The sequence below is a fragment of the Rhododendron vialii genome, chromosome 3a, assembly GCF_030253575.1.
Source record: "Rhododendron vialii isolate Sample 1 chromosome 3a, ASM3025357v1".
Lineage (NCBI taxonomy): Eukaryota > Viridiplantae > Streptophyta > Magnoliopsida > Ericales > Ericaceae > Rhododendron > Rhododendron vialii.
In genome coordinates, this window is record NC_080559.1 from 4,663,820 (window position 1) to 4,685,424 (window position 21,605).

Here is a 21,605-nt window from a genome sequence, read left to right on the forward strand (position 1 = left end):
TGGAGTAAATTTTTTATTTATTTTTGCTCGTCCAAATAAGATAAGGTATTTTCCCCCCTCCTCTTTTCTTTTTTCCCAAGTTTCAAACAAGGTAGTACTCTCCAGTAGGGTTTAGGGGCAAAATCAGAAACCAAAAGAGTAGAAGGGTTTATCTTCCTCCTCCCAAATTTACACCCACTACTGCAGTACAAGTAGAAGAAACCAACACTGAGAGCAACGCCTGAATGGCGCTTCTGAGACCTCCTTTCAACTTCTTCGCTCTTCGCGTAATGGGCTCCCGTTTCATCACCTCCTCCTCCTCATCTACTGCCATCATTCGCTCCCGCAACCTCTCTCTCCCCTCACCCTTTTCTCTCTCTCGCTCCTCGCTCATCTTCAGACCCAGGTACCCCCCTTTCAATCTCTATTACCCTGTTTGGTTTGTTTCTGTTTTTTTATTTGGAAGAAGAAAAATGGTTACGCCTAGTGAAGAAGAAAAGTGGGATAAGATACGGGTTTCTGTTTGAATGTACTCAAAGGAGTGTAATAGATTGTTCAATGACCTATTTGGTGGTTGCTTTCGAAGACAGTATTTGAAACACCTTACTGTAAATTCTTTAGGAAAGCACAGACCCTCGTCGTTCTCGTATTTTGTCTTTAGCATGGTTTTGTTTTGGAATGTGAAACTATTTTTTGGTGTTTTCATTAAAACCTAGTTTCGAGCTGTTTTTAAAATTTTTTTTGAGAACCGGAGACATTCTTTTTGGTATTTGTTGTAGAAAGGGACTATTTCGAACTATCTTTTTGTTTATCGAATTTGAGTTTCGAAAACAATATCCGGGAAATCTGATTCTGAAACAGCAACATGACTTAATTACTGATGCCATCTCTATAAAGCTACTTTATTGAATTACCTTGTCGAAGTAAGACCAACGGTTGCGGGGTTTCCTTATTTTCTCTAGAACCAAACAGAGCTTAACTAGTTTTAAGTACCAATGCTATGTATAGATTAGTATACTTTGAATACTTTTTTCTCTTTGTCCTAGATTTTAAGACTCTAAGGATTGAAATTGGGGTGTCTTTGCCACTTGCTAAATGGAGATAGTTGACAGTCTGTATTATTGTTCCAGGAGTAGTTTTCCATCAACAAGGGTTTCAAGTCATTTGTTGACAAGATATGGCGTGTCTCCGATGGCTTCCATGTCGTCAGGCATTGCGACTGAAGCTTCTCATGAAAGTACGAGCTCAACTTACGGGTCCGAACAAATTCAGGTAAATTTATGGCTTGTAATTTGGGGTAATTTTGGAAGGAATTCATACGTTACCATTATTTATACGTAGTAAGGAAAATTAACATGAGAGCAATAGTTAACCAGTGCCTAAGGTGTTCGCACGTCTGGCCTTAGTGGAGTGTGGGCAGTGGTGGCTACACAAATTTTGGGCCGGGTTATCCTTCAAAATTCTAGTCCTCAAATTGAAAAGGTCAGATATCATTGAGTTTTATCTAAGTTTACCATGGTGATCAATGGCTACTTGTCACTAAAATTTCATGAACTTTATAAGTCCAACTCCAATGACAGGCTTGCTGTTGGCATCCTCGACCCCTATGCAAAAGGTTTTGAGTCACGGAAGGGCCTTTCCTCGGAACAGGGTAGGGGTATGACTACACATATCTCATCCCCCGCCATTGCTGATATTACCTTAGGGGAAGCCTCATATGCTAGATTGCTTTTTTCAAAATCAAATCCCTAGAAAGGGCGCAATTCAATACAATAGGGCGATGAATGGGAATCTCTCCGTTAAAGCACAATGCTGACAGAAAGACAAAAAAAATATGGAACACTAGTGGTGATAAGAAAGATGTTGTACATCCTACTATCCTAGCATTACAACGAGTTTATTAGAGGGTTGCTTTTGTCAGGTGGTAAAAGAAGTTGACGGCAACACATGTATCACAGAAAAGAAGTGAAGGGAAAATTTGTGTAGGGGGTGTTTAGCTTAAGCACCAAATATATTCAACTTAAGATACCATCCACAAAATATATACGTTATAGTTAGTTTTGTGATATTTCAAGGTGTTCAATTACTTATGAGGAGCTGCCTATGTGTGCAAAACAATAGGATACTAGGTTGTTTATAGGGGGACGGGTGGCTCTAAGTATGCATCAAGCTTTCTAAAGTTGGTATTCACCTGTGTCCTGCTTCGAGTGGTAAAATTATACTTCATATGGCCACTTGATCGTTTGATAAGCCAAAGAAAAGATAGGAATGATTTGTTCCAGCTCTTTTCTGTCATTTGAAGTGGGAGTTCTCCGGCCTCATTAATTGCATTTGCACCTTTTTCCCCATGTTTAGTGGGGGTTCCTTCTTCACGTTAGAGTAGAGCTCTTGGCTTGCAGCTCTTCGTCCAGCTTGACAGCTTTCTGGCTTCAAACCGTTAATGCCTTCGTTCGTCTTGATTACGAAGGAGAGGCTTGAGGGGGTGACCGGGTGAGGGTGTTCGAACAGCCATATAGCTAGTTCATACGTCACTTCATCTCTTACGGAGAGTCTGAGATGGAGAGAGTAACTTGGAAGGTTGATTGCTCTGCTACAAAAATGTGCATATCAGTATGTTTTCTTGAAGTTGTGCAAAAAGGGGAATAAATGCATAGCTCTGATCACCGCCACTGTTAAACTATGGCAATTAGCCTATTAAACTCAGGAACCACATCACCACCACTGTTACCACTACTGCAGCTGCAACTGCTTTCTAGAATCTTGGTGGTTTCCCAACTTCAAAAGCTGATATGACATATGCTTGCGTAGGCCTCGCTTAATAGATAAGTTTGTTGTAAACGTAAGAGCAATTTTTATTCATAATAAGACATCTAATAAAACCTGGTTCAGTCTTCTTCAAACTAACAATGGAAAAACACAATCTTACCAACACCATTTTAGGAGTATCATGGATGATTATTTGCTATTATCAATCTTAGAACCACAATTTTTGGAGTATGGATCCATTATTTGTTATGAATGTGTGGAAAATTCCTGACTAGGGTCTTAATTTCAAGTTGAAGAAAGTGTTTCATGAGCTCTCTTGCACGTCTTCTGAAAAGGATGTAATGTGAAAGAGAGAAGAAGTAAGCTATGGAAATTACCATGAGTTGTTCATTGATGACAATTATAATTTAAATTCTGATGGTAGCTTTTCTGAAATCACATTTATAGTGATAGAAGAAGCTTTATTGGTACAATGCAATGTAGTTTTGTGTTTCTCGAAATGATTTGGCTTTTCTGAAATCACATTTATAGTGATAGAAGACGTCTACTTATATACTAATTTTGTGTTTAGCTTTTAGCTCTCTTGTTGGCTTAGTGGTGGACCTGTAATTTTGTTTCCTTATGGTGCATTCCTGGTTTAATCAGGTGCTAGAAGGTTTAGACCCTGTCAGGAAAAGACCGGGAATGTACATTGGAAGCACTGGTCCTCGTGGTTTGCACCATTTGGTATCTCATTCACTCTTTTACCTTGTCTGCTCCAACGCTTTTCATATGTCCAGTGTACTTTAAGTTAGCTTGACGTTCCTACGTTTTGATGTTGATTTCTTTTAGGTTTATGAAATATTAGATAATGCTATTGACGAGGCGCAAGCAGGATTTGCTTCAAAGATAGACGTCATATTACATGCAGACAATTCAGTGAGCATTACTGACAATGGGCGCGGGGTATGATTTGTATTCTGCTTTCTGTAGCCAAGTGGCAGTTCTCTCTGGTGTAAATATTTTTTTGATAGAGCAACCAGACTGTTGTGCCAACCCCAATTGATTGGGACACAAGGCTCGGTTTGGTTTGGTAACAACCAGACTGTTGTATTTGTGGGGTATGTATTTATATCCTTGACTTGTTGATTAATGTTATCATGCTTCACATGATTGCATTTAGTTTCTGAGTCAACTAGCACAGTCCCTATTTAGCCATAGTGCATGCTGTTGAATGTACTAGTAGTTTGTTTTATTTTATGGGCCACGTGATACAAATTTTAGGCATGTGATTTGATGGTGAGAAATGATGTTCTAAAAACTAATAGATTTTTTGGTTTCACGTGCTTTTATTTCAATTAACAATGTGTATTCTTTCTGAAAAAGGTTTTTGGGATAGTAGATTTGACATTCAACCCCAATTAACTAAGTGCTTGTTATTGCCAGGTGTATTTGACGTAACCGAGTGTCTTAGACCTCCTACACGGGGATTATACTATATGTGTTTAGATTATCTTCATTCTTACTGCAGCTATTTTAGCCGAAAGAAAGCTGGGCGAGAATCTCATTTTTTTGGTAGTACGGAGGTAGTTGTAATTATAGAAGGTACTTTTGTTTGTGTTTTTTTTTCTTTTATCCTGTGAGGACTATGAATAAGCTTCTTGGGGGAACACAAGGTAGGCTTATGATCTTTTTGGATACTAGTGACCCAAGAAGCTTGGACACGGATACTACACGAGCGCACCCATGTTTTCCAAGAAACATTCAAAACGTAGGTTAAAGATAATTTATCGTACTAAAAATTGAGGTGTCGTTTTGACATTCTCCACGACCTTTATCTATTATAGAAGTTTGTTTCATAGACGAGATTTGTAGAATTTTCTCCATCTGCCCACTTTTTTTTGGTCCATTTTCAGTCATGTTCTTAACCGGATCAACAAGTAATTAAGTTTCCATGCCAATCAAAGGATTTTAATAACTTACATAGTTTTCAAACTCATAATAAAGAATAAAAAAGATGGGGTAAGGAAGTATAAATCTAAGATTCTAATGGAAATCGTGGGGAAAGCCCAAAGCTAGTTAGAGGGAGAGGAATTGCTTTCTGCCCTCTCTCTCTCTCTCTAAGGAAATTTGGTTCAAGTCAAATGGCTTGCTACAAACTGGGCTCATGGGCTGCACTGCTTCCCCTGTCTTGTACTCTTCAGCTCGTTCTTAACAGATCTGATCGGTTGTTCATTGGCAATTCTTTGTCCCAAACTTGTAATGTGCTTCATTTATGTCTGTTTAAGTGAATGACACGTTTTTCCATCGGGTGTGAAGCGTGTCCCGATTCTTCGGAATATAAATAATGGGACAATTGTATGTCATGTGGCTGAGTGTTTTAAGAGTGTTGCTGTATGACTCAAACAGACACAAATGGGTCGCCTTCTTCGAACTGTTCCTGCTTCTTAGGAAACTTATGGCTACTGGAAAAGCCTTAGAGTTGTTTCTCCAAAGGACTCCAATGATCCGTTATGAGCTTATCCATCTATATCTGTATGTCTGTTCTTTTGCTTCTGACCCTTCTTGGGGACTATTACTATGTAACCGTATGGTCCATATCCTTCTCCAATCTGTGCATTGGCCTGAAAGAGAATTCGATTATATCCTCGAACTCAAATGGTGACATCCTTGAATCCGAAATAAATTCTATTATCAGCCAACAATTTAATGTTATATGCTTTTCTTGCGTTTTTCAGAACCCAGGGTTGTATTTTCTTTTCTAGAATTCTTAGAAATGGTTTGGTATTGGAAACTGGAATGACAAACGAGTAACCATAAGTAAATAAAGCGTTTCTGCTTTTCGACCAAAAGATGGTAGTGTGATTGTTTGGAATTTAATTTTAACCTACAATGTAGTGTGAAGAGATGTGATCGGCAGCTATGTAAGCCTTGGGTCCTAATCAATTGATTAGGCTACATCCATTTGCCATTTCTCCCGGCTATGTTCTTCCAGGATTTCATGTTAGTAACTGAAGTACTGAACTGACCGTATTTTATGGGCGGTTGTCTTGCAACCTACGCTCTCTCTACACTCCTTGCTCTGGCTTGGGATCGCTTTTATGAAAGATTTGACTCCATGCATAACACAGCATTTTTGTTAATGATGACCTGCTGCCTCACAGTCTCGCACCTTTTTCACTTGCCTGCATGTGCCTCGAATTGGTTCCTTGGGTTGAGGGTCATAAAAGTACGCTTGTGTGCCCGTCCTCTTTTTTGGTCTCTCTTATTGTCTTATGATGAGAGAGGCTGGAAGAGGTGTTGAATTCTCCTCGTATCTTATTCTCTCTATTGCTTCTCTAATTTTTTGTCTTCCAGAAATTCCGAGAACAACAATAGCATGTTATTTTCAAATGACAACAAACATTAGTTGAACTTTTTGGATATGTATTTTGGGTTGTTGATAGTTATGAATTGAGATGAATATTTGGGTTGCAGTACATTAATGTCGTACCTGACTTTCAAAACAAGAGAAACAAAAATCGAAAACAAAAAACTTGTCAATGCTAAAATGCTACTTTTGTAGTATGACCAGAAGGATCGCATTTGGATGTTTTTTTGGCTACATCTTGTTTAAGGCTTCAAGCTGGTTTCTGATGTCTAACTTCAGCTTTTAAGTTACTAACAAGTTACATGCTTTGTGCATTGCAGATTCCAACTGATTTGCATCCAGCGACAAAAAAATCTTCTTTGGAGACTGTCTTGACGGTATTGCCTCTAACGTATATTTATAAATAAGATTAAACTAGGAAATATATACGGTGAACATGGATTGCACTACCAGCCACGTAAACTTCTATTATTGTATAGTTGTATAGGAAGATAAACAAACAGGGGAACAGGTGTAAAAAAAATTAAAATAGAAATTATCAATAATCAATTTAGTACATAATCCATGCTCGGTATGGGCATGTATTTCACTAGTTTTCCTCTAAATGTGCTGATACATATGTAATGGCATAGATATCTGTTATTGGCTAGCTGATGGAGACAATCTTTCTAATTATCAAGCAGCGCTGCAAATATATGACAATCAACTTGTGCAGGTTTTACATGCAGGTGGCAAATTTGGTGGGTCAAGTAGTGGTTACCGTGTCTCAGGAGGGCTACATGGGGTGGGCTTGTCGGTTGTGAATGCTTTATCTGAGGTGCTTTCTTTCATTTTCTTGTGCGTTTATCTCCATTGAATTGTGCTTGTTCGCGTGCATGCGTGCATGTGTGTGATTCGTTTGCTATTCTCTTATGGTTGACATAGAGCAGAGCCTTAAGTTTCTATTTGTACTTGGGCAGGGGATTATGCTTCATGTTCCAATTTTGATGAGTTACTCAATGTTTTGTTTTGTATATTTTTTGGGGGTGGGGTGGGGTGGGGGTATATGGGGGATTCATTAAAAGAAAACATCTTGCAAAGGACAACGAAAGGCATACCTTCAAACAACAGAATTCAGCTCGCCAGGAAGAAAAACTATGGGGAATTTTTCAAAGGCTAAAAATCATGGTGTTTCCTTGACAGACACAAATGTAAAACTTCTGACGAGAACATCAATACAAATCTTATCTAAAACTGGAAAAGGCCTTTGAATGCCTTGAAAAAATCTGCGGCTCATTTCTTGCCATGTGTAAAAACCATATCAGCCCAAGCAAGCTTCCTGACAATGCTACTAAAAGATTTACTGTTGAATTTCCCAAGTAGCCATGATATTTCAGCAAATTAAAGGTGATGGTATATCAATGGCCCAGAAACACTTGTGTAACTTGTTATCTCTCATCTTCTTACTTGGCATTTCAAGGTTACGTCTCTATTTAGCAGGACTGAGCCTTGAACTTGGGTAATGAATTGATTTGCAGGCATTAGAAATTACTGTTTGGCGCGATGGGAAGGAATACCAGCAGAAATATGCTCGTGGCAAGCCTATATCAACTTTAATGTGTCACGAGCTTGCAGATGAATCAAAGGATCATCAAGGGACATTGATTAGGTTTTGGCCTGACAAAGAAGGTTGATCTTCACTTCCCTATGAGTGCCATTCAAAGACTTCTTTCAATCATTTAGGATACCCTATGAGTGCAGGTGCTCATTACTGGTTGTCACATCCTTGTTGCACACATATGGCATACAGATACACGTGAGACATGCCTAAACATGCTTGAGTTTAATTTGATTTGTTTTTTTCCAGCTGGACACATTGGGACACCCTTGTTCTAATTTAGACATTATAAGGGACACAACGGGGCATATTCTAGGGTTTGATAGAACTTATTTGGGAGTCTTGAATTAATTGAAAATGTATGGGTGGATTTTACAAACAAAGTCATATATATAGCAAGGTGATCTTCAAATCCTAGCTCTTTGACCGATGACTGCCTTAGTTCTTCAACTGCCCTAGATCTGGCACTGCCAACAGATCTCCACCTTTGATTAGCTGTGACCATTAACTATTTAAATCATGTATTAGCTCTGTAGAAATAGTTGAGTTTCCATTATTATTATTATTATTATTATTATTGATTGGCAAGTTTCCATTAGTTTTGGTCGTTTTTGGATAGAAGATCCTTATACATATTGAATTAAAAAATATTGTTTTGTCGTATGCGGGCGTCCTATATATTATTTTGAAATTGTCATGTGCCATGCCTGTATCCTTGTCCGTATGTGTATTCATGTCTGTGTTTGTGCTTTTGATAACTGCATTCAAAGTTTTCATATACTTTTTCTGACTGAACTTTTATGCAGTATTCACTACTGGCATTCAGTTTGATTACAACACCATAGCTGGGCGCATAAGGGAGCTTGCATTTCTAAACCCAGAGGTAGATTTATTAGAATCTTCTTGTTGTTCTGTTACATTTCCCAAACTTCTGAATTATATCCTTCCATGTTTCTCGCGCTTTTCATTTTGCTTTATAGATTTGAAATTTGTACTTCCAACCCTCCAGGATTTCTGTGGACCTTGTTTAAACGGTTTTCTTCTTTTGGAGCTTTCTTTAATGTGGAAATATGTCCCAATATGAAATCTGATGAATGCGTGTCGTTCTTAAATTATGTGCTGTATAACTGCTTGCATGCATTATAGGATTATACTATAACTTTTCTGATAAGTGAGAGGATTGTTTAATGCCAGGCTGCCAAATGAGGTAATATCAAATTGATGGTGATTATACAAGATTTTGACGGAATGGTCATACTTGTCCTGTATCATAGTATCTGATTGTGTTTCTGCTTCCCACCTAGCATGTTGTAGGAACTTGGAGATTGATGGCTAGTCATCTTAGAACCAGTTCCTGTGGAAAAAGTTGGTTATTCTTCAAAAGAAAATTTACTTGCAACTTCTTACTGATGAGCAGTAACGTTTCTAATTTCTTTGTTCAGTTACAACCGCTGATTCTGACGTGGCTTTTCCCTGTGAAATGGTTTTACTCCCTCCATTCCAATATTTTTTGTCCAATTTTTGACCTTTGGTAGTCCAAAATATTTTTGTACTTTGAAAAGTTAATGAACCAACTTCTATACAATCTCCTTTTTGCCCCTTCTCTTTTGAATCAGAGTAATTATTTTTAAAAGTTGGAGTGAATTATTTAGAAAGTTGAAGTTATGTAAGTGTAAACTCAAAACTGTGTAATGGTTGTGTTTCCTTAAAATGTTGTATTCCTCAAAATCGATAGACAAATTATGACAAAGAGTAGCATTTAGCATTACGTTTCGACATGAAGTTCATCTTCTTCACGTTCTGTCAAAATCTTTTGACTTTTGTGTTTTTACGATTCACAATCCATCTTGTCTCCACCTTTTCAGCTTACTATTGTCCTCAAGAAAGAGGATGCAGATCCAGAGAAGAGCCAGTACAATGAATACTGCTATGCTGGTGGACTGGTTGAATATGTGAGGTGGCTAAATACTGATAAGGCAAGCTAGTTCCTGCGTTTTAAGTTTCCGCACCCCCGCACTTCTCATTTACCATTCTTACAGCTCACTAGTGTTAATATTACTGGTTAACTTCTCTTATATAAGTATGGAGATCTTCTTTTTCCTCCCTCTACTTTTTCCTTTGTTTGCGCAATCAAGCGTAGCTATTTAGATCTCAAGGCTTGCATCTTTCTGGAAATACAGAGTTTTGAGTATCAACTTGGTTCAATAGGCCCAATGGGAATAATGGAAACATAATATCTAGGAAGAGGTTCCATGTTGTATGCTGATGTCTTCGCGGATGAAACTCTAGGGGAACTTGATTAAATTAGAATTTTGGTGAGAAGCATTGGAGTCAAAAGGGTTTGAAGTTTAAGCAGAAATGAAACAGGATACATAGAACTTAAATGTAGTAACATACATACAACATGAAGATTTTTGTTATCTAGGTTCTGTTATTAACAAGGATGGACTATGGAGAGATTGCAGATAATGCAGCATAAGAATGAAAGTAGATTGGATTAAGTGGAGGTCCTTCTGACATATTATGTAATTGGTGCCTACGTACAAAGTTAAAAGAATTTTTTTCATAGAATGCCTCTGAGTGCGTAAGAGACAAGACATAAATAAGATGAATGTAGCTGAAATGAGAATGTTAAGGTTGAGCTATGAAGTATGAGCATTTCTAAAACCTTGTCATACTTGTACATGTAGCGTACCGGGTACACGAAACTTATACTTAAATATTCTATATGGTTTTGCCGTACCCCAAAAGGACCTTAATATATATCAGGCCGTACTCAACATAGAAATGAAGCTAAGTTGATAAGACTTCTTCTCAATGCTTAGTATGATTGTAGAATAAAGAGTTTGGTCCATAGGTTCTTTAACGTCATTGCATTAAACTATCTGTTTGTTAGGTTGGGCTTTTAACTGTCATTGATATTAGATGCTTAATGCCCATGTCTTTTACCTATTTCTTTCATGCGAACTGTAATCATTACGTGTAATACATTACTCTAAACTATAAAAATTTATTTGTTATAGTTTTACCCTGCACTATTCCTGTACTCTTCAGGTTTAGGCTTCTCCATAACGACGTACCCCTACACGTGCTTCTTAGGGGTTGAGAAATGGTAAGTCTAGGAAAGATAGGATTACAACAGCAACATTCATGTATTGGTAGGGGTATAACAATGCAGACAAATTAAAATACTATAATGATTCCCACACAGATTTTTGTGCACGTCATGCACATACGTTTTTGTGGGGCCCATATCAGGGTCCCACAAAATGATCCAAACCGCTCATCTTTTTTAAAATATTCTTTGGAGGGTTCCCGTAAAAAATCAACTCCAACGGATATTGGTAAGGGCTTTCTCAGAAATCGTAGGGCGAATCATTCTGTTTTGCCCTACGATTTTTTAGAAAGCTCTTACCGATATCCGTTGGAGTTGATTTTTTACAGGAACCCTCCAAAAAATATTTTAAAAAAGGTGAGCGGTTTGGATCATTTTGTGGGACCCCGATATGGGCCCCACAAAAATGTATGTGCATGATATGTGCACAAAAATATGTGCAAGTAGCACTGTTGAAATGCAGAACACTTTATGTTAAATCCTGATCATCCACCTTTTGTGCCCAAAGGTTGATCTCAAATATTGGTCACATCTCACATGATTCACATCACAGGGCTTATACTTAAATGATTTATAGATGTTTGCTTCCTTTGGATATCAGGATATCTAAAGGCTCTTATGATTGTGTAAAGGTTTTTGAACTATTTTTGATAACTGGTGTTTGTGTTTTCTGTGGCCACTATTGGTTTGACATTTGCACTATGATTTTGCTCAATAATGACTGACAGTTCTTTGATCCAGAAACCACTTCATGATATTGTGGGTTTTAGAAAAGAAGCAGATGGAATCACAATTGATGTGGCTCTGCAGTGGTAAACATGTCTTTTCTTTTCTTCCTTTTTTTAATTTTCTGATTTTAGTTTGTGTAATTTTTTTCTTTATACTTCTTTCAAATGCTCTTTCTTGGACTTCAGATCCACAAGAATACTAAAACCACTTCCCATTTAAGTTGCCTGAGTTATTATGTCATTAGATTTCTGTTGATATCGTCCTTGGGTTTGGCTCGTTAAAAGTTGGAGAGCACATATTGTTCGTGCTGGTTAAATGCCAGAACAATTTTGTATCTGTTTACATCTTGATCTATTGAACCAGTGTTACGTTCAAAGCTGAGAGTCCCCTTGTGTTGTCACTTGTCAGTTAATGTAGTTCTCTTCTCAATCTTTGTCATAGGTGTTCTGATGCATATACGGATACCATGCTGGGATATGCTAATAGCATACGCACAGTTGATGGTGGTACTCACATTGATGCTGTAAAGGCGTCCTTAACAAGAACCCTCAACAACCTCGGGAAAAAAATGAAAATTTTCAAGGTGCGTAGGGCTCTGGCCTGTTGTGTTTTTGTTTTTTTGTTTTAGACCAATGTCGTTAAATATTTCCCTTTCAATTTTTGGCTGTTTATATGTGCCACAAATCACCTGGTCGTTGACATTTTCATTGAGTAAAACAGCAAGGAAAGCAGTTTCTTTTTCGTTAAAATCTGTTCATGAGTGGTCGTGGATCCTTACTAGGGGTGAGCAAAATAACCATGAAACCGTGAATCCAGTCCAAACCAATCCAAACCGAATAATTTGGTTTGGTTTTTTAATGATGTGGTTAGGTCTTGGTTTAAAAAAAATAAAAACCGTGTTAAATGGTTTGGTTTATGGATTTACGTTAATGGTTCTGGTTCCAAACCAATCCGAACCGTGTGATAGACACACACACATATAGTATATAATTTGTTTAGATATACTTAATAAACTTAATTTCCTTATCTAATACTCTATTCCACCACCCTATTCTTTTCTTTCACTTTCAATATTAATTTCCTAAACTTCTTATTCCTACAATTTCATTACGCTACATACATGGTTTGGGCTTAGTAAAGTGATTTCCTACTCTTTTATCTCGGTAACTTACTTTCTAATGTATTCTATTCTTATTTAGTTGATTGATGTTAGTGAGTTTTGATGATTTTAATATATTAATTTCAATATAACTTTTAGTTTAAGTTATCTATGCAATTTTAAGTACTTAAAATAGTTTATAGTAATGATATCTCAATTTTAAACGAACCGTGGTTTAAAACCGAAACCAAACCGCCTTTGAATGGTTTGGATTGGTTTGGTTTTATGAATTTTATGGATTGATTTGGTTCTCTAAATTCATAATCCGTAAGTAGTGATTTAGTTATTGGATTACTATAAAACCAGACCAATCCGATCCATGCTCACCCCTAATCCTTACATACTCTGTGCAGATATTATAAAACTGCTGTAGGCATAGTGTATTAGTTTTTCCCCTTTGGAAGTGGTGCTTGGGTCCTTCCTCCTTCTCCTTTTATTTTAGAAACCAAAAAATAGGATGACTTTTTGATTCTTGTTTTTCCATCGCAGGAGAAAGATGTCAGCTTAAGTGGTGAACACGTAAGGGAGGGCTTGACATGTATTATTTCTGTCAAAGTACAAAATCCAGAGTTCGAGGGACAAACAAAGGTACTCCCTGTTTACTTTTTTGGAAAGTAAAATATGATAAGAAAAGGTACTAAGGGAATGTCATCCTTATGAGAAAAGGCCTCCTTTCAAAAGGCCATATACCCTGATAGTTTAAATGCTCTATGATGTGTGAGAATCGGTTAAAAAGAGTACAAAGTAATTGCAGTGTCATTTTCACGTTCACGATAGCTGATGCTTTGGTTCATCAATTAGCAGTTTAAGATAGCCAAACCATCCCTTTTTTTTGCTGATAATGTTGTATTACTTTTTATTCTGTCTGTCCTTGAAAGACAAGGTTGGGAAACCCAGAGGTGAGGAGAGTCGTTGATCAATCTATCCAAGAGTTCCTCACAGAGTACTTGGAGTTGCACCCAGATGTCCTGGATTCAATCCTTTCGAAGTCACTTAACGCGCTAAAGGTACAACAACTCATCAGATTTTTGTGGTTCATTCAGATTCGTAACTTGAATTTTTATTTCCATTAGCCTTTATCTGCATTTTAGTTTGGGAGGGGGAGGGGGAGGGGGAAGTGGGTATAACTTCAGCTATAGAATTGATGCATTTTTCTTGCAATTCATGCCTTGTTAATCACTATTTAGGCAGCTCTAGCGGCAAAGAGGGCAAGGGAACTGGTGAGACAGAAGGGTGTTCTAAAATCCTCATCTCTTCCCGGAAAGCTTGCTGATTGCTCAGCCACAGATCCTGAGGAATCTGGTATGTTCTGTGTTCGTTTATTGAAGTGCGCACAAGCGTTGCATGTATGACATGGTACTTCCCCCTGTCACATCAGTGGATGAAAAGATCATCAAAGTGCAATACAATTCGTCAAATACAAAATCAGGGGTTTGCAATTAAAAAGCTTCAGACCCAAGAAAAAAAGGCCACAACTGAGAGAGCAATGTGTAGTAGATGACTAAGATCCAATTGGAGCAACAATTAGAGGATCAGTCAAACAAACCAAACCATTTGAAGGAGGGGTACAAACGGGGAGTTTGATGTTCCAAACTGGGTGTTCTTAAAAGTAGAAATTAATCTGCGATTAATCGCTGGCGGGGCCTATCCGACTAGATTTGACTAATTGCTATGCGCTGATTAATCGCCGATTACTAATTGCTATGGGCCGATTAATTGCCAATTACTAGGCCTCGAAGCTTGAAGGTGGCCAACCGCCTGACTAGCGCCTAGCGACTTTTGGAACATTGGCCATACTATGAAGTGGAGGATGAAAGGGAGGTCCCGGTATGAGAGCCGTTCGGAAATAAGAACAAACAACTGACATTGGCAAAATAAGAACAAAGAGGCGATTTATTTTTGGTAGAGTTTGGTATGATTTGTTAGGAGGCCGACTGTTGTGTCAATGAGTGCAGTATGTTTCTTATACTTATAAAGGTAGTTGATTGGGTCTTTCTCCCAGTTGCATGCTGATCCTAATCCCCTGATGTAGGACAGATTTAGAACCCTTAGCGTATTGCTGCCTACAATTGGAATTGTGGTGGTTTTGGGTGGGTAAATAAGAATATTACTTGAATAAGCTCGCAAAGTAGAAGAAATGAGAGAATAGAAGAAGTCGAGAGAGAAAGAGAGATAGAGGTGCTTCACCCTTGCAAGCGTTAGGCGATTTCTGCAAGGAAGGACCGCAGCCCAATCCCCAATTACAATGGCATTAGCCTTGTAAATCTCAAATTCATTAATCAACTCTATTCCAAATGAAAGATTACATCTCAATTTATAATCCATGGGAAAGACTCTTCTAATTCCTAGAACTCTAAATGAAATGAACCTAATTAATAAATACATTCAAAAAGATATGTGAATGAACCTAGATATAAATGCATACATTGTACCTACTAACATGTGTTTAATGCATCTAGATGAATATTAATGCAAGAATTAATGATGACCCTTTAACTACCAAACTACTATGGATGACCCTTGATCTACTAATCCTTGTACGAACCATGCAGCTCTTGATTAGAGTCTCTGCTACAGCCAAAATACCCTTGTCTAGCAATTTATTAGTTTTTGTTGTCCTCATCATCCCCTCTGGCATGTTTTCTCTGTTGAGATGTGTATAGGTGGTATACGTATAGTTAGTGATTTTGCTCACCCTCAACACAATTAATATGCAAAAAGTGTCTTTTCATTCTGTTCGACCCATAAGAACATAATGTAGATTGGGAGAGAAAAGGTCAGGATTGTAGGTGTAGGGAGCTTTCAGAGGAGGGAGAGAAGATAATGATAGCAGAAAATTGAGAGTACAGTGTGAAGATCTCCACCATTGAGGTGAATAAAGGTGTGGAGAGAAACAATGTAGAGATGACTGGTTAATAAGATGGAGACCAGAATGGGATTGTTGCTTCAGATCAAAGGAGCGGAACCTACAAGGAGAACAATGAAAGGGATGGTCATCAAGGTGGGGAGGTTGTGATGTGCTGTGTGAGTGGGTTATTAAATTGTTTATTTTATTTAATGATGTCACATAAAATTCAGGCGTGATTATGTGTCAATGACTGAGTCAATGTGTGAGTTAACCAAGTCAATGTAATGGTAAAAAGTAGTCGATCCTTTCATTGTGGTAGTTGCATGATCCAATGCCATCAGATTTGTGTGGTGGACTATTGCAATTATAAAAGGAGGGATCATATAGAGATGGAAGTTAACTACAGGGGTTTTAGTCAAAGTCCTAGCAAATATTGAGCTGATTTTAACTAACCAAAATTGCATTCTCTGTAACACCGACACTCCAAAGCGCACCGTGTCCATGTATTGGACACGGGGACATGGCGAGGACATGCCACGTGGTGTGTCCAATAATTTTTATTATTTTTTGATAGGGGACACGGCTGGGGACACGCTGGGGACAATGCTGAGGGTCAAAATGTAATATATATTTTTAATTTCGAGGGGTTAATATGAAATTATTCAAAAATATTTGGGTTAAACGGTAATTATGCCTTTATTTGGACCATAGTAATCTTATATATTCATATAGGACATGTCTTCATCAACAGTGGAAGAAAAGAAAAAATATATGTATATATGTATATGTGTATATATATACACACACACACACACATATACACTCAGGGCACTTCTAATGCGGGTGCCCGCATTCAAGCAAGTTGCGGACTTTGCCTTTCCCGATCGAATTTCGATGATCCGAGCCGCTCAATGTGTTTAGAACATGATTTTAGGGTACTCGCGAGAAATCAGCAAAAAAAAAGACCGGGAAGGGCTTCATTCGAGTTGTTTTTATTTATTTTTTATTGAACGATTTAAATAAAAACTGCTTAAATCAAGCCCTTCCCGGTCATTTTTTTTTCCGATTTCCCGCGGGTACTCTTAAAATCACGTTCTGAACACATTGAACGGCTCGGATCATCAAAATTCAATCTGGAAAAGGGAGAAATGGTGTGGTCCGCAACTTGCTTGAATGCGGGCGCCCGCATTAGAAGTGCCCTATATATATATATATATATATATATATATATATATATATTTATTTATTTATTTATTTATACACGTGGCGTGTCCCCTGCTGTGTCCGTATCCCCATTTTTTTAGAATTGTCCCGTATCCGTATCTGTGTCCGTACTACATAGATTGCATTTACAAATGTTATGTCTTGAGATAATTCCAACTTTCAAGTGAAGTGCCCTACATATCCATTGGAAAAAGGTGGAAATCATGTATGTGCATGCTGCCATAGAAGGGAAGTTGTTTTAGTCTGGACTTAACATAAAATGTTCCAACGTTCAAGGAATTCAAGTTTTTTGTCCTTCATGGGCAACGATTACCATTAATGAAGACTGATGGAAGGTGGCATTCAAATACCTTTCACAATAAAAGGTTGGGGGTTGGTGGTTTCAAAACCCTAACCGAGAGAAATATATTTGATCCCTCTGAGATATGGAAAACAAGTTGAAGAAGCAAGGAAAGAGGGTGTAGGGACGTCGGGATGATGCTAATAAACAGACGTATGGGATGAGTTATAATAGTATGTTTTGCCAATAATTGTACCCTAACCTCTCTCTCTCTCTCTCTCTCTCTCTCTCTCTCTCTCTCGTGCGCGCGCTCGTGCACGCGCGTCTGCGTGTGTCTGACTTGACAATTTTCTGGCTTACTGAACCTACGAATAATTAGGGAAGTACGATTAATTTTCGCTAAATTGTTGTTAAAGATTGGCTATTTCAACAGCCATGGAACATATGCTTAGGAAACTTAGAAAATGAAGCGAATTCAATGCTTCTTAGAATAATCGAAATCTGAATAGTTATGTTAATGTTGAGTTTTATCCATGTCACTTGTTTTTTATCGATTTATTGGTGATAACCGAACAATTGTCCAGCTGGGCTTGGATGCTGACAGCTGCATCAATTTAATTGGTTCCAACTAACATCTGTAGTTGTTATTCTGTAAAATTGATAAAGCCTAGAAGAAGCAGAAACTTTAGTTGGTTTCTCAAGTATTCCTTATCTCCAAACAAATGAAAGTAGCCGAGGTATAGTAAATTTACTCAACTGCTTGGGTCACGTAATTAAAATTGAGTGCCCAAACACAATCAAAATCTTAGTTGTTCATCACAGGTCATTATAATTTTTAATGAGCATGCTCTGGGATCTTTCCATATTGTGTGATTCCATGAACTAACTTTGTAGTACCTAGCAATTTGACATAGCCCCCACTTGGCTTAGGATCGCCTAATTTTTTGTGCTATTGAAAGGTTTTGTTAGGGTTTGAATTCCATATATATATATATATATTTTTTTTTTGGCAGAGATATTCATTGTCGAAGGAGATTCAGCTGGTGGTAGCACAAAGCAAGGTCGTGACAGGCGGTTCCAGGTGAAATTTTGCAAGTTGTAATTGATGCTTCTTATGGATGAAATGAAAGTATACTATATAGTGGATGAAAAAATGTAACTCCTTTAAAAGGGTAGAAAGGAAAATAAAAGAAACAGTTCAGGAAGATTTGAGTGTAAGATGATGCAGGTACATATTAAGTTCACTAATGCAACAGGGTATGACGTAGTGATAAGTGAACTCGGCTTTCTTTGGGTGCTTGATGGGTGTGCCCACTGTCTTCAAAATTTGCAAGTGATTGAGCTCAGAGTCTCAGCTCATGACAAAATTATGAAGAGTGGCTTCTGTGGATAATAACCTCGAGCTTGAGGCTAATTCCTGTGGTTCATCTAAAGTAAAGGAGTTTGAAGAGGCCTAGGCTCAAATTTTCGAGATTGTGAATGTATAAACTACGAGTCCCAACATGTATGCAAGTGATTGCAGAGTTGTGTCCAGTGATAGAGCCACCACACCTGCATGCAACAGCCAACTTGTCAAATTATAGAATACTGGTGTCCCTGTTTGTGTTTCACACCAAGTTCCATGGCTCTTTGGTGCCTAGAAAGAGGCCAAGAGAGAGTACACTCATTACCCAATAAGCGCAACACTCATTTTGCTCTTTCTCTTGGTAAGGGTCAAACTCTGGCATTCACTGATCAAGATTTACAGGACACGTATATCTTTGTACTTCTAGAACTTCTAATTTTCACGTGTAAAGAGGGTGGATGTAGAGAATATTTTGTTGGCTTCCTACAGGCTGTTCTTCCCCTAAGGGGCAAAATTTTGAATATTGAAAGAAAGGATGAAGCTGCTATGTACAAGAATCAAGAGCTCCAAAATCTTATCCTTGCTCTGGGACTTGGAGTAAAGGTCATCTCATGATATTCTTTTTCTTTCTCTGGTCCTATATGAAAATAATGGACACTCTTTCCTGTCAATACTCACCTGTTTCATTGACTGAAATTTCCTGGTTTCAGGGAGAAGATTTTAAAAAAGATGCTCTCCGCTATCATAAGATAATAATTTTGACTGATGCTGATGTAGATGGGGCCCATATTCGAACATTACTTTTGACTTTTTTTTTCAGATACCAGGTACATAATTGACATAAGCCTCATTCAAAATACTTAAGCATAAAAGAGAAGAACCTATAAAATTGATCTTCAAGCGCTTGAGGAAGACAAATGCATTTTGATTAATTGATTTACTATTCCTTTCAGAGGGCTTTATTTGATGAAGGCTGCATTTATGTTGGTGTTCCACCTTTATACAAGGTATGCCTTCAAATTTCATAGGTCCAAGAATTCAACTGAAATCCGTACCATTAAATGCCGTGAGTTTGTATATGTTTAATTAATCAGGTTGAGAGGGGAAAGCAAGCACATTATTGCTATGACGAGGCAGAACTTAAACAGCTACAGAGCTCTTTCCCTCCAAATGCATCATATAACATTCAGAGGTTTAAAGGTAAGATGAATACTCAGATGTTTTGGGTTCTCCACATCAGGTTTAGAAAAAAATAGGCTAGGATACCATATATGTATTGTGCATGCCTGCGTATTCTGAATGTTGCTAGTTTGTATTTTTATCGTACATTCATAGTACTTACCTTACTCCACTTCTTTTGTTTTGATTAATCAAAAGCAACTGTTTTGTGATGATGGCCTTATGTGCCATGATTCAAGTTTATTCATTTGGTGATGATGTGCAATCATTTATGCCATTTCTCGAAGAGGAAAAAGGAAGCAATTGTCCTAATTTTTAGCTTTGTGGTATTTGTTAGCGACCATGAACCTTTTTGTGTAAATGTTGTTGATGATCTCAAAGGCCCATACAGTTTCAACACTCTCAATGAAGTTTTCCGATCAATTAAAGTTTTAGTTGTCTTTTTCAGTGCTTTTACCATCAGTCTGGATTGTTCATACCAAGATACAGGGGGGAAGCATTAGCAGAAAAGACGTGATATGATTCTCATCTTCCATTTGTTTTTGTGTTGGGTGAATTGACGCATTTCATGTGGGTATCCACATATTTATATCTTCCATTTGATTTGGAGTCCATCCCTTGTGGGAAATGCATGCAAATGCAAGTTGTAGTCATCTTTAGCAATTCGTGCCACTGTTTGGAAATATGTAGGTTTAATAATGTGAGGTTCACTGTGCTTGTCATCCAGGGGACACATTTTTTGAGGCTGTCCACCAATTGTTGCAGCCTCTTAAATTTGAGCATTCAACTCTTACTACGCATGTTCGTTCGTATATAATATAGTCTTCTGCTAATGACCTGATGAAATTATTTTTTCGTTTAACTTGCTGTTGAAGTACACTTATGTTCCCTTTCTTCCATTTTCTCTTCACGTGTAAATCTTAATGGAACACAGGTTTGGGAGAAATGATGCCTTTACAATTATGGGAGACGACATTGGATCCAGAGAGAAGATTGCTAAAGCAGTTAATCGTTGAGGATGCCGCTGAAGCAAATGTAGTTTTCTCCTCTCTGATGGGTGCCCGGGTAAGCAGATCAGGCATACCAGTATTTTCGGGGTTTTTTTTATCGTTTTCCCTTTGCATTTTATGTGTTGCCAGTACAAAGACATTTAAAAGTTCAAAAGCACTCATGTTTTCATATCGTCTTTGTTTTTCCTTTCAGTTTAACGTGTTGCCAGGAACAAAAACATTTAAAAGTTTGAAAACACTCTTCGCTTTCAAACATTCTAAAATATGTTTTTGGTGTTCCCTATAAGTAGTTTTCTTATACAACTGGATTTTTTTTGAAAACTGCTTGCCAGATAATTTTTTTTTCCCAGAAAAATGGAAAAAAAGACCCCCGAAATAACAAAGAGGCCAGCCTCTAAATTGCCACACCAGACGTACGGTGCTGATAATTGCAGTTACTTTTTGTTGGATTCAAGACAACCAAGTATCTCATTCGTACTTCCTGTTTCAGGTGGATGTGCGGAAGCAACTTATACAGGACTCTGCTAACATGATCAACATCGAACAACTGGACATATGACCCATATCATCATCCAATGTACAAGGAGGTATTCTTTGTAGACCAAGACGGCAATTAAGTGTGTTTCTGTTCTCACCATTTTTGATGAAGTTTGTATATCTCCCCCAAAAGGAAGTCAACATTTTTACTACTGAAGCAGATGATTCTTTAGTTTGTCGGTCCATTTCCTTCCAAAGTATGCTTGGATAGATGGGGAGGAGGGTTTCAATACCTCTGGTCATAGTCCTCAAACCATGAGCGGGTACTTGATGTGTATCATGCATGTGATTTCCTGTAAGTACAGAATGCAATCATGTATTAATCTCCATATTCGAAGAGACCAGTCGCAATAGCTTGCCAAGTTGCGATTGAGTTGGAAATCGTTTAGCAACAGCAGCAAGATTAAGTTATGCCTGTATTTTTCTGGGATATGTGACAAGTATAGTTCTTCGTTTTCTACTCTGTCCTTGTCTCCTTTCCTGCTACT

General features: G+C 37.8%; 1 protein-coding gene across 1 annotated transcript; it reads left to right on the top strand.

Annotated features, from left to right (window-relative positions):
* Positions 1 to 74: 74 nt before the first annotated feature.
* Positions 75 to 21,580, top strand: LOC131319002 (DNA gyrase subunit B, chloroplastic/mitochondrial-like). Its single transcript, XM_058349090.1, has 21 exons — positions 75 to 385; positions 1,110 to 1,251; positions 3,391 to 3,471; positions 3,577 to 3,690; positions 6,415 to 6,471; positions 6,810 to 6,911; positions 7,612 to 7,762; positions 8,498 to 8,574; positions 9,557 to 9,667; positions 11,548 to 11,618; positions 11,977 to 12,118; positions 13,184 to 13,282; positions 13,573 to 13,701; positions 13,882 to 13,996; positions 18,060 to 18,127; positions 18,881 to 18,994; positions 19,102 to 19,218; positions 19,345 to 19,398; positions 19,486 to 19,591; positions 20,505 to 20,635; positions 21,071 to 21,580. The coding sequence occupies exons 1-21, from the start codon at positions 225 to 227 to the stop codon at positions 21,137 to 21,139; spliced, it is 2,211 nt and encodes a 736-aa protein (XP_058205073.1). The 5' UTR covers positions 75 to 224; the 3' UTR covers positions 21,140 to 21,580.
* Positions 21,581 to 21,605: the final 25 nt, after the last annotated feature.